Raw genomic sequence first — 12,798 nt, forward strand, 5'->3', positions numbered from 1 at the left:
TAAACGATTCGATTTTCTTTAAAAAGAATTCGGTTAAATCGAAAAACCGAAAACTGAAAACCAAAATTATATAAATAATATTATAATATATATATATATATTAATTTATTAAATATAAAAAAATAATATATATTATCAATATATTATATTAATTATATATACATTTTAGTAATCCTAATATCAACTCCAAGGCGCCTAAATCCCTAAACAGTAAACACATTACCATTCACACTCAAGTCTCAACACTCACGAACAGTAAACAGTAAATCCAAGGCGCAGTTTTCAATTTACACCACTGGCGATTCGGCGAAATAGACGAAAGACCAGCGATCTACTCCCTTTCTTTACAACGACACTGCGACTAACGACCCGCAACCGCAACCCACGACCCACGAATTTGGTGTTTCGTGTTTGTGTCTAAAGAGGAGCATTCAGGTGAGTTTATGGCATTTTCTGCTTAACATGGTAGTTTATTGCATTTTCTTTATTTTACATTTGGAATGGAAATGAGTACTGCATCACCCAAGAAACTCCGCTAGTCCCAACGATGGCATTGTTTGTTACCATAAAGAACTTGATGACATTATTTTGTTTCATTGAGTTACTTATAGTTATTTATATTTAGGAATGAAAAATAGATTTGAAAAAAAATATTTTTCTTAAAAAAATCATCAATTTTAAATGCTCAATTATGAAAAAGAGAGGCTCTCTACTTTAATATTTCAAACTGAAATAAAAATTTGAAATAACCGAACCGAATTTGTAGAAACCGAACCAAACCGATTTTATTTTGATTTGGTTATGATTGTCATTTTTTCAATCCGAAAATCGATAAACCGAACTGATATTAAACAATCAGACTGAACCGACCGAATGCCCACCCCTACTGACCAGGCCGATAAATTTTTTTGGTTTCTTAAAAAAGACTAAGAATTTTTTATTTTTTGTACAAAAAAGGCCTAAAATAACTTCAATTATGTAAAATGGTGCAAAAATGACCTTTGTCTATCTATTGGACCTAAAATGCCCTTCTCATCTATCTATTGGGTCTAAAATGCTCTTCTCACCTACCTATTGAGTCTAAAATGTCCTTCACATCTACCTATTGGGCCAATTTTACCCTTTTATTTAGGCAAATTACATGGAAAGACCATCCTTAAAACTTAATTACTTAAATAATAGTACTTTTTCAATATTACAAAAATAAAAGTTTTTTTTTTTACATATATAGCCATTTAAAAAAAATCAGAGAAGATAATTATAATTCCTAATTTAATGTCGTAACTAATTATCAATTCACCAATATATTTTCAATCTTCAAATTAAAAGTGAAAAAATATTCACTGCTTTCAAATCTCTCTCTTATATTCAAAATTCAAATATTTTTAAATAAACTAAGTATTTCATTATTTGCTCGTGTATGTTTCATTTTGTTTTCATGTATGTTAATCATTTAGTATTATTTTATTATCGTGTTTTTTTTAATTCTAATGTAATGGGTTAACCATAATTTTTTATGGATAAATATTTATTAAATAGAAATCATTATGTTGGAAGTACAGATATACCATGTATTTTTGTTGTCTAGATATAATTTATGTCAAAGTCAGATTATTATTATATTTTTGATATAATTTTGTGAGATAAATATTCATGGTTTATCTCATTATGTCGGAAGTACTTTTCTTGTTAAAAAATTATTTATTAAATATAAATATGTATTTTCTGTTTTGCATGATATAAATGTTTTATATCTAAAATATATCATGTATGTTTATGGTATAAGTATAATTTATATGGTATAAATATACCATGTATTTTTATGATATAAATATAATTTGTATAATATATAAATATATCATAAATTTTTATGGTATAAATATACCATATATTTTTATGGAGTCATCGTGAAAGCAGACAATAAAACTAAAAAATAGAGAAAATGGTCAAAAGCCCCCAACCTTTACCCCAAATCCCAACTACACACTTATACTTTGCGGGGGTCCTATGACCCTCTGAACTATTTTAAAATAGAATTATTACCCCCCACCCCTCCGGGAACTATTTTAAAGTGGAATATATACCCGTCTAAAAGCTTATATCCATATTTTATTTTAATTTATGGTCTACACGCGCTGCCACGTGTCATTCCACGTCATATTATTTTTTTTCTATAAGAAATTAATTCCACGCCATATGCCATTCAATTCTTCTTCTTCTTCTTCTTCTTCTTCCTCTTCTTCTTCTTCTTCTTCTTCTTCTTCTTCTATTTTTTTTTTCTTCTTTTTCGATGGCATAATGAATCATATGAAATTCACACGATAGGTAATCTTATCATAATCAAATCAACAATTAATGTCCAAAAAATACATGTTCTTCATCTGTAACCTATCATTAAAAAATCTTTTTCTTTGCTGAATTTTTGGTGAGAAAAATGCAAGAAATTTTTCCTTTTAGAATGAATAAAGAGATATGTGGAACGAAACTACCAAAAATAATAAAATTTAAAATTATATTGTCAAAGATGCACATGACATATGTAGCCATCGCTGCTAGAACACCGAGGGAGACGCTTGGTGATTGAAGCTTCGAGTAGCAGTTGTGGTGGTTCAATTTGGGTGTTTCGGGTGGTTATCTGTGGTAGAACAAGGGTGGCGCTATAGGTCAAGAAGATGGAATGAGGGTGATGATGTTGTGGCGATTATGGATCTGTGATGGAAGTGTTACACAGACCTGATGGTCCATGGCCGAGTTGAGGATGGGTGAAATCCGTGTCGATTCGACGGGGTAGAGGATTGGGTGTGAAGAAATTGTGTTATTTCTGAGCGGGGTTAGAGTTTGAGGGTGGGGGTGATGAAGAAGATAATGATTTGGGGTGAGGGTGATGAAGAAGATAATGATTTTGGGGTAGGGTGGGGGTTGGGGGAAATGGATGCTGGGGGCTGGAAAGAGAGTATTTTAAATTTTTATTTTATTTTTTATTTTAATTTTTAATTTAGACGCGTCTTTTGTTATTTAAATAATTATTTTTTCCACGTCAGATTTAGGGTGTAAAAAGTATCACTTTTATATAGTTTAGGTGTGTAATAGGTCACTATGATAGTTTTGGTGTGACCTAGATTTTTTTAGTATAGTTTAGGATGGAAACGATGACTTTTCCCTTAAAAATATAAAGGTTAAAGCCCAACAACAAAACTAATAATTATTTAATATTAATAATTTATTATATTTAAAATTGAAGAGGGGCGGAGGTGGGGATGGTTAGGGTTAGATTTTGTAAAAAATAAATTGCTTTTTTATTGATAAATAATATGATACTTAAATTTTTTTAAGGTAATATGATTTAACATGCTGGAACGAGATATGTCAATATAAAATAATTAAAAATATTATTTTAATATTATCGTGCATCCTACGGGTACGTATACTAGTTTTTCAATATATTAGAATCTGTTATAAAAGTAAATATTTTATATGCTATATCTGACAGCCAACTAATATGGTTATGTATATGTAATAAGTTTTTAAAAATGGCTATTTATGTTGTTTTTCTTTTTGTTTATCAAATCAATTTAGAACAATGAAAAATTGATATTGTGCACTATTTATTTGGTAAATATTAATAAAAATGATAGAAATTTTTTGTAATTTAATAAAGATAAGTTGTGGTATTATATAATTTTTTTCTTAAATAAAAAAGCAAAATAGCCCCAATAGGTAAACGGAAAGGACATTTTAGGTCAAATAGGTAGTTATAAAGAGCATTTTAGACCCAATAGATAGACGAAGGATATTTTTACCCCATTTCACATACTCCCTCCGTCCTATTTTACTCGTCCCAAATTGGGATGACATAGCTATTAAGAAAAATAATAAATAACATGGTTAGTTTACCATAATGATGTTTACATTTTAATTTAAATAAAAAGTAACTAATGCAAAGGGTAAAATATGGTGTGGGGGGGGGAATTGTCTTGTCTTGATAAGTAAAAAAGAACAAGTAAAATGCAACACCAGATTAGAAAATTTGACACGAATAAAATGGGACGGAGGGAGTAATTAAAGAGCATTTCTTTTTCCGTTTTTTATAAGTTAATAAAGTAATAGGACGGAATTTGGTGATTATAGAGACGGTTTCGCTTGATGGATTTTGAGGGACTGAGAGGGTGGGGTTTCGATTTGGGATTTCACTTGGTTTGAAGGGGTTACAATTATAAAGTTCATAATATTTATGTTGACTAGTATAATTTGATTTAAAAATATAATCTAAAGTATTTTATATATTCAAATCCAATAAAATTTAATTGTCTACAACATTTACTAAAATTTCTTCCATGTCATAAAAAAAAATGCAAATATTTGTGTTGACATTTTCCTTTCTTTTTTCGCCATTTCACCCATAAATCATGAAAACAAAAAGACAAGCCCCAAAAAACGAAACAATGGATCAAATTTCAGCCTAGTGGCTATACATCTTGTGTATCACCATTCACGTACCTCCTCTACTTTGAACACAGTTGGAGAAGACAAAAAATATACTAAAGCATTTCCTTTTTTTTTCAGTTTTAACAAGATAGAAAGCGATTAATTAACAAGTGAGAGTTAAGGAAGGATTTGTTAAAAAGAAAATGGGGAAGGGGAGGACAATTGGTGTGGCAGTGGATTTTTCAAAGAGTAGCAAGGAAGCTCTAAAATAGACAACTGAAAATTTGGCTGGAAAAGGTGACTCAGTTTACTTAATCCACATCAAGACTCATACTCTCAGTGAGTCCCGTGACCAGCTCTGGGCGAAAACTGGCTCTCGTAAGTCACTCGCACCCTCTTAGCGTAATTTAATCTGTTTTAATACATATATTCATTGGGGAGCTACACAGGGTCATTGAATCCCTTTGGCCTAACATTAAAATTGTGCCGCACAAATTGAGTAAAAATATTTTTTCTTGCTTCGAAAGTCCCTTTGGTACATTAGAAATATTTTAATTTAGTGTAAAATGGGTTCAGAAAGTGCCTTTTGGTCATAAGTATAAATCCTAGGTGTGTTGATACTATAATATTTTGGGTTGATTCCTCGTTTTGTTACTCAAATATAGAAAGTCACATTCTTTTTCTTTTTGTTCCCGGTTTTTCTTCAACGAAGAAAGCGATTTAGCTTTCTGACATAGTAACTGTTGCTTGAGTGACTAGAAATCCACTCATAAAGTACTCTTGTATGATTGTATGGCTCCATGTCGTTTATTTTTACTTTTGAGGTAACTAGTGCTTGCAGTTATTTTACATTTTTTTCCAGTTTATGATATGGTTTTGATTACTTGATGTTTTCTTTTTTTGTTAGCTCTGATTCCATGGGTGGAGTTTAGGGAGCCAGATGTGATGAAGTATTATGATATCAAGAAGACTGACGTCCAAGTTGTTGATTTACTTGATCCAGCTACTAAGCAGAAAGAGGTAATTAACTTTGATATGATTTTCTGATTGTTCTTATTAATAGCCTTCTCTTTATTCATTTCTTGAAAGTATTGATTTGTTGTACAGATAAACATTGTTGCAAAAGTGTACTGGGGAGATGCAAGGGAGAAAGTGTGTGACTCTATTGAAGATCTCAAGTTGGATTCTTTGGTCATGGGTAGCAGAGGTCTAAGTACTATCCAAAGGTACTTATTTTCCATTATTCTATCACTATTAAAAATCAGAGAGAAGCTTCCTAATTTTTTCCTATGAAAATACAATATTGCACTTAGGATCGATTTGCGTGCACACACACTAAATATATGGAGAGGATGAAGAATACTAGAGAGAGTTCTTGAGCAGAGAGAGAGAATTAATTTCGTGGTAACACTCGTGGGTAACCTCCACGGCGGACGGGCTATTTATATTAATGACTCAGAGTATTTACAATTACACAGAGAAATGAGAATAAAAGGTATAGCCTAAAAAAGGTTGAATCGCGTGAATATTAATATATAACAGTACGTCACATATTAATCAGGCTCCACAACCTAATAATTCTCCCACTTGGAGACTGATTCTGTCATCCAAGAATTATATTCTCAAAAAAATAAAAAATATTCCTCCATCATCAATATGTTCGTCACACCGCAATATTTGTAGACTTTACACAACCTTAGTTTACCAACATCAACACATTTTGTCAACATGTCTGCTGGATTCTTTGCACCCTCTATCTTTTCCAAACACATATCACCTTCTTTCACTGCCCTGCAAGTGAAATGATACCGTCTTCTAATATGTTTTGTCTTCGAATGATAGACCGGGTTCTTCACCAATTGTATGGCGCTCTGGCTATCTGTGTAAAGAATCTTCTTAAGCTACTTCTTGCCCAGTTTTTTCAGATAATCTGCCGCCATATCATTTCCTTTTCAGCTTCAGCTATTGCCACATACTCAGCCTCAGTAGATGAAAAAGCAACGCACTTCTAAAGCTTGGACATCCAACTCACTGCTGTACCACCTACGGTGTAAATGTAATCAAAAGTGCTCATGCTTGAGTCCATATCCCCACCAAGATCAGCATCAACAAAACCTTGCAGAATCACTTCACCATTGCCAAAACAAAGTGAAGTACTGGATGTACCTTTCAGATATCTTAGAAACCACTTCACAGCTTCCTAATGCTCTTTCCCGGAGTTTGCCATGTACCTGTTAACAACTCTCATTGTATATGCTATGTCAGGCCTAGTGCAGATCATAACATACATCAGACTCCGAACTGCAGAAGCATATGGAACAAGTGCCATGTATTCCCGCTCCTGAGTTGTCTTCGGTGACTGCTCCTTTGATATTTTTATGTGATTTTCCAATAGAGTAGTCCTGGGTTTAGCATCATTAACTCTGAATCTGGCCAGCACCTTCTCAACGTACTACTCTTGGGATAGATTCAAAGTGCCAGCAGATCTATTCCGAGAAATTCTCATCCCAAGAATTTACTTCATTGCACCTAAATCTTTCATCTCAAACTCAGAAGACACACTTGCCTTCAAAGAGTTTATCTCCTTCATACTGGATCCTGCAATCAATATATCATCCACATACAAGAGTAAAAATACATAAGAATTACTCTATTTATTGAAGTAGCAACATTGATCCTTTTCACTCCTGCGAAAGCCACTCTTGCTCATAAAGGAGTCAAACTTCTTGTACCACTGTCTAGGTGCTTGCTTCAACCCATACAAGCTCCTGTTGAGCTTGCACACCATATGTTCCTTGCCTAGAACTACAAATCCCTCTGGTTGCTACATATAGATTTTCTTATCCAAATCCTCAAGTAAAAACGCAGTCTTTACATCCATTTGCTCAAGATGCAAATTTTTCGATGCAACAATGCTCAATAAAATTCGGATAGTAGTTAATTTTATAATAGGATAAAATATTTCAGCATAATCAATACCTTTTATTTGTGAATATCCTTTAACTACTAACCGAGCCTTGAGCCTTCTTTTGCCATCTGGTTCTGCCTTGATTCTGCCACCCACTTGTTCAACAAGGCTCTCTTCCCTGCAGGTAACTCAGTCAACATCCACGTGTTATTCTTCTCAAGTGAGCTCATCTCATCATCCATAGCTTGCTCCCACTTAATTGAATCCTCCACCTGTAGGGCCTTAGCAATAGACTCTGGTTCCCCTTCATTGGTCACCAACAAATAATGTAATGATGGTGAATACCTATCTAGTGCTCTAATGGTCCTAGGTGATCTCCTCTCAGCCTGTTCAGGTGCCACTTGTTCCGCCTCTGGTTCCTCAATGACAGTCTCTGGAGTTTGTTGAGTATCTGCTGAAACATCTTTGGATGTACTCTTCGTCAACTCAAACTCAACTCCTACTTGCTTTGTAGTTTCTTGAACCTTTTGCTCTTTGTCTTTGTACAAGATATTTTCATCAAATGTCACATCACAATGTCTTAGGATCTTCTTGTTTCTATCATCCCAAAACCTGTATCCAAACATGTCAGAACCATAACCTATAAAGTAGAACTTTATAGCTTTAGCATCAAGCTTATCTCTCTTCTCTAGATCAACATGAACATAAGCAGTACAACCAAAAGTTCTCAAGTGAGAATACTTAAGCGCTTTTCCTGTTTATACTTTTTTCAGAATCTTGAACCCCAGAGGAAATGATGGTCCCCTGTTGATCAAGTATTCAGTTATGCTCACAGCATCTGCCCAAAACGTCTTAGGCAGCCCACAGTGTATCCTCATGCTCCATGCATGCTCATTCAATGTTTTGTTCATCCTTTCAGCAACTCCATTCTGCCTTGCCTTCCCGGGAACTGTCCTCATCAATCTGATTCCCCCAGCTGCACAGAATTGTTTGAATTCTGACTTGTCATATTCTCCTCCATTATCAGACCTCAGACATTTGATTTTCAAGTCAGTCTGATTTTCAACTTCAGCTTTCCACCTTTTGAAAATAGCAAACACATCTAACTTATGTTTCAAGAAGTAAACACATACCTTCCTGTTGAAATCATTAATGAAGGTAACATAGAATCTGGATCCACCAAGTAGTGAAATAGAAGATGGTCCCCAAACGTCTGTATGGACCATTTCCAGCCGGACTTTCTTCGGCTCTCTCACAGTCTTCATGAAGCTTACTCGTTTCTATTTACCCATAACACAACTCTCACAAAGACCCATATCAACGGATTTCAGCCCCCCTAAAGCTCCTTTTGCAGCCAGCATCTTTATTCCTTTGGAACTCATGTGTCCAAGTCTATTGTGCTACAGATATGAACCGGAAGCACCCTCAGCAACAACAGCCATGTTTAGACACCCTGCAGTGGTGTATAAAGTTTTAGATTTTGTGCCACGTGGTACAACCATAACACCCTTCACAATCTTCCACTAACCTTTCCCAAACTCTGCTGCGTAGCTTGTGCTATCCAACTGAGTAACAAACATCAGATTCTTCTTGAGACCAGGAATATATCTGACATCCTCCAATGTCTACTGATTTCCTGATGGAGTTTTTATGCAGACATTCCCATTTTCTTCAATTGCCAACGACTTGTTGTCAGGAAGATACACATTTCTAAAGTTTCCAGACTTGAAGTTTTGGAATAATTCCTTGCCTGGAGATGAATGAAAAGATGCAACAGAATCCAATATCCAGGATTCAACCAGGCTATCCACACTAAGGATTAGAGCATCCCCAATGTCTTCTGCTGAATTAACATAATCATTATCATCTCCAGATTTCTGATTCTTCTTCTTGGGTTTCTTGCACTCTGTCTGAAAGTGTCCTTTCTCTCTATAATTCCAACATGTCACGTTGGATTTTTGTGGAGATTTTCCACGATTCTTCAATTTTGATCTGCCATATGTATTCTGACCCTTCAATTGGTCTCTCCCCCTTCGGTAAACACTGAGAGCACTACCGGATGACTTCCTAATTTCTCGTTTGTGAATGTTTTTGCTAAGAACAGCATCTCAAATTTCATCAAACTTTAATTTCTCAGATCTACGGGAACTGCTAATCGTAGCAACAACAGTATCCGAAGACTCGAGCAAAGATGACATCAAAATTAATGCTTTAATTTCATCTTCGAAATAAATATCCACAGAACACAGTTGACTAACAATCATATTGAATTCGTTTATATGATCAGCAATAGATCAATTCTCAGACTTCTGTAAATTGAACAATCTACGCATCAAATATACCTTGTTCATCGCAGATGTTTTTTCGTACATATTTGATAGTGCCTTCAACAGATCGAACGTGGTTTTCTCCTTGACGATGTTGAACGCCATGTTTCTCGACAAAGTCAACCGGATCAGCCCTAGAGCCTGCCGATCCTTGAGCTTCCAATTCTCCTCCGTCATGGACTCTGGCTTCACCCCGGTCAAGGATCTGTGAAGATCTTTTTGGAACAGATAGTCTTCGATCTGCATCTTTTAGAAACCAAAATTGGATCCATCAAACTTCTTGATTTGAAACTTCTATCCTTCCATCTTCAGTGATCGTGATGAATCTCCCAAGCTTTAATACCAGTTGTTAGGATCGATTTGCATGCACACAGACTAAATCTATGAAGAGGATGAAGAAAACTAGAGACAGTTCTTGAGGGGAGAGAGACAAAATTATTTTCGTGGTAACACCCGTGGGTAACCTCCACGGCAGACGGGCTATTTATATTAATGACTTAGAGTATTTACAATTACACAAAGAAATGAGAATAAAAGGTACAACCTAAAAAAGGTTAAACCACATGAACATTAATATATAACAGTACGTCACTTATTAATCAGGCTCCACAATCTAACAATTGCTATTTTTTCTTTCTTTGTGGTTAGGGGTGTACAAACCGAACTGTTAAGTCAAACCGAACAGATGAATCAAACCAAACCAAGGAAAAAAACTGACTTATGGTTTGGTTTGATTGGTTTGGTGTTGGCAAAAAAAAAATGATCATTCTTGGTTTGGTTTGGTATTGGGAAAAATAAAATCAAACTGAACCCAAACCGGACCGACGTAATACATATATAATTTTAATTTTTTATACGTAAAAAATACTACTTATATTCTACTTTCTAATTACTTTTATTATTCAGAAAATAGATATATATTCTTGGGCCTTTAATTATAGTATTTTTCCATTAATAACAAATTAATACAAAGCTCAATATTAATAGAAAAACCTAAAACTCTTTAATTGCTTCAGTGTTTATATTTTACTTTCCAAGTTTTCAAAGAGTTCTCATTAGTTTCTCATCTTACTTTTATTTTACTTTTCTCATTCGTCAAGTTGTGATTTAGGTTTGTTTCTCTTCTTTCTCTTTATTTTTTTATGGAATTATGTTATAATTAATTACTTTATGGAGTTAAGTTTTTAATAAGTTGTCTCCAATTCTTCGTTTTTTTGTATGCTCACATTTTATGTGAAGGAAACTTTCAGACAAGCTATTGTGACTAGTGACTTAGAAATTGAACTACTTGGGTATCCACATAATATTACTTTGAGAGATAGTAGTTTAGACGTCTTAGTAATTTGTCAACTTAATTTTTATTGAAACTACTCTATGATCATTATTTTTTTTTTAACTTTTTAGTGAAAAAATTTAATTTTTTTCTTCAATCACATTATAATTGTAAAAAAATCGAGAAAACCGAAAAAATGAAAAAATCGAAAAAACCCGACTAAAACCGAAATAACAAAATTGATTGTATATTGGTTTGATTTGGTTTATAAATTTAGAAAACCGACATTATTGATTTGGTTATATTTTAATAAAAACCGAACCAACCCGACTTATGTACACCCCTACTTGTGGCGGAGCCTTCTCCGGACACCGCACATAATAATAGCTTTAGTACACCGTGTTGCCCTTTTTTTTTTTGTAACTGATTCAATCAAAATATCTATGAGATCTTATCATTGAACATTTTTCATTGAAAAATAGTGATTTTTAGTAGTTAGCAACGAGCTATATAACAATGAATTCACAATGAAGTATGTCGCTGATTTCAATTATTCTTTTTTTGTAGTGTATCATTTGTACCTTGCATCCCTGTGTTGAATCTACAAGCAATACTTTTTTGTTGTTTAATTCTACATGAGTAATGCGCTAACGGTTTGGATATGTTCTTTTTTCAAAACAGGATAATGTTGGGAAGTGTAACAAACTATGTATTGAACAATGCAGCATGTCCTGTGACTATAGTAAAAGATCCTGATTTCCACAAGCATTGACCACAACTGTCTCCTCCAACGTGAGCTGTGATAATCATTGAATCAGAATGTTTTTATACACATTATTTCTTTTGGAGCTTAAGATATACACACTGATATACTCTATAATATAAAGATTTTTTTACATTATTAGAATAATTTAACTGCTGTTAATTATAACATGTTAGTATTTGGTAGTTATCATAGTATACACATATTTGGTTAGTTATCATAGTATACACATATATTGTTACCATGTATTGTCTTGAATTAGGACTTCAGAGTTTTCACTTCTAGCATAGAGTACAGTCTATAGACATAGTACTCAAGTGGCCCGTGATGCACGTGAATGGCAAGATATATATTTTTGAGTACAGTTTAAGTACTACTCCTAATATTTATCGATGAGGGTGTAAAGTCACAACTATTAGATCATTTCTATATAGTACCTAAATTGTTTACTCAGACGTTGGGTTAGATCTGCTCAGTAGTTCTGTCATGTGTTATTATAATTATTATTATATTTGTTGTGTGATTAAATTACTCACTAGTGCTAGACCTTTAGTAGTACCTCCCAGCAATTCCGTAAAACTAACAATTATCTTGGAGAATACCTTCCAGGATCTATGCCTCGAAGGACACAAAGCCCAACACTTCTATGTCCAGGCCTTTTTATAGAAGTGGCCCAAATACAATTATCATCGAAGTAATTGAAGCTTTTTTTTTCTTTTTGATAAATTACATAAATCTCATACTTAAGAGACTATATTACATAATATTTCTTACTTTTTTAAAATTTACATAAAATCTCATTTTTCAGTTTTACTCTTGATACATATCAAGAAAACTCTACATTCTATTTTTACTCCACCATTAACTCATTCAAGATTTCTTTCCCTAAAATATCTCCCCAATTATCAACAATTAAATCATCTTCCTTCCTAGTTTTTTCTCTTTCATTAATGCTTAAATCATTTTCTTCCTGATTTTTTCTCCTCAATTAATGAATACAACTTTTTTTCCTCTCCTAAAATCCTTCCCATTTTTTTTTTTAAAATCTATTGATACATATATAAATTTATTTAGTTATTCATACATGTTTATTTTTTTAATG

At 33.5% G+C, this 12,798-nt stretch overlaps 1 protein-coding gene across 1 annotated transcript; it reads left to right on the forward strand.

Annotated features, from left to right (window-relative positions):
* Positions 1 to 4,399: 4,399 nt before the first annotated feature.
* On the forward strand, positions 4,400 to 11,909 carry LOC107844931 (universal stress protein PHOS32). The gene is given in 4 exon segments (XM_016689252.2): positions 4,400 to 4,803; positions 5,333 to 5,445; positions 5,533 to 5,651; positions 11,615 to 11,909. Coding segments are annotated over 4 exon segments (498 nt in total). The 5' UTR covers positions 4,400 to 4,628; the 3' UTR covers positions 11,706 to 11,909.
* The last annotated feature ends 889 nt before the right edge of the window (positions 11,910 to 12,798 follow it).

This window comes from Capsicum annuum, chromosome 10 (assembly GCF_002878395.1).
Source record: "Capsicum annuum cultivar UCD-10X-F1 chromosome 10, UCD10Xv1.1, whole genome shotgun sequence".
In the NCBI taxonomy this organism is placed as follows: Eukaryota; Viridiplantae; Streptophyta; class Magnoliopsida; order Solanales; family Solanaceae; genus Capsicum; species Capsicum annuum.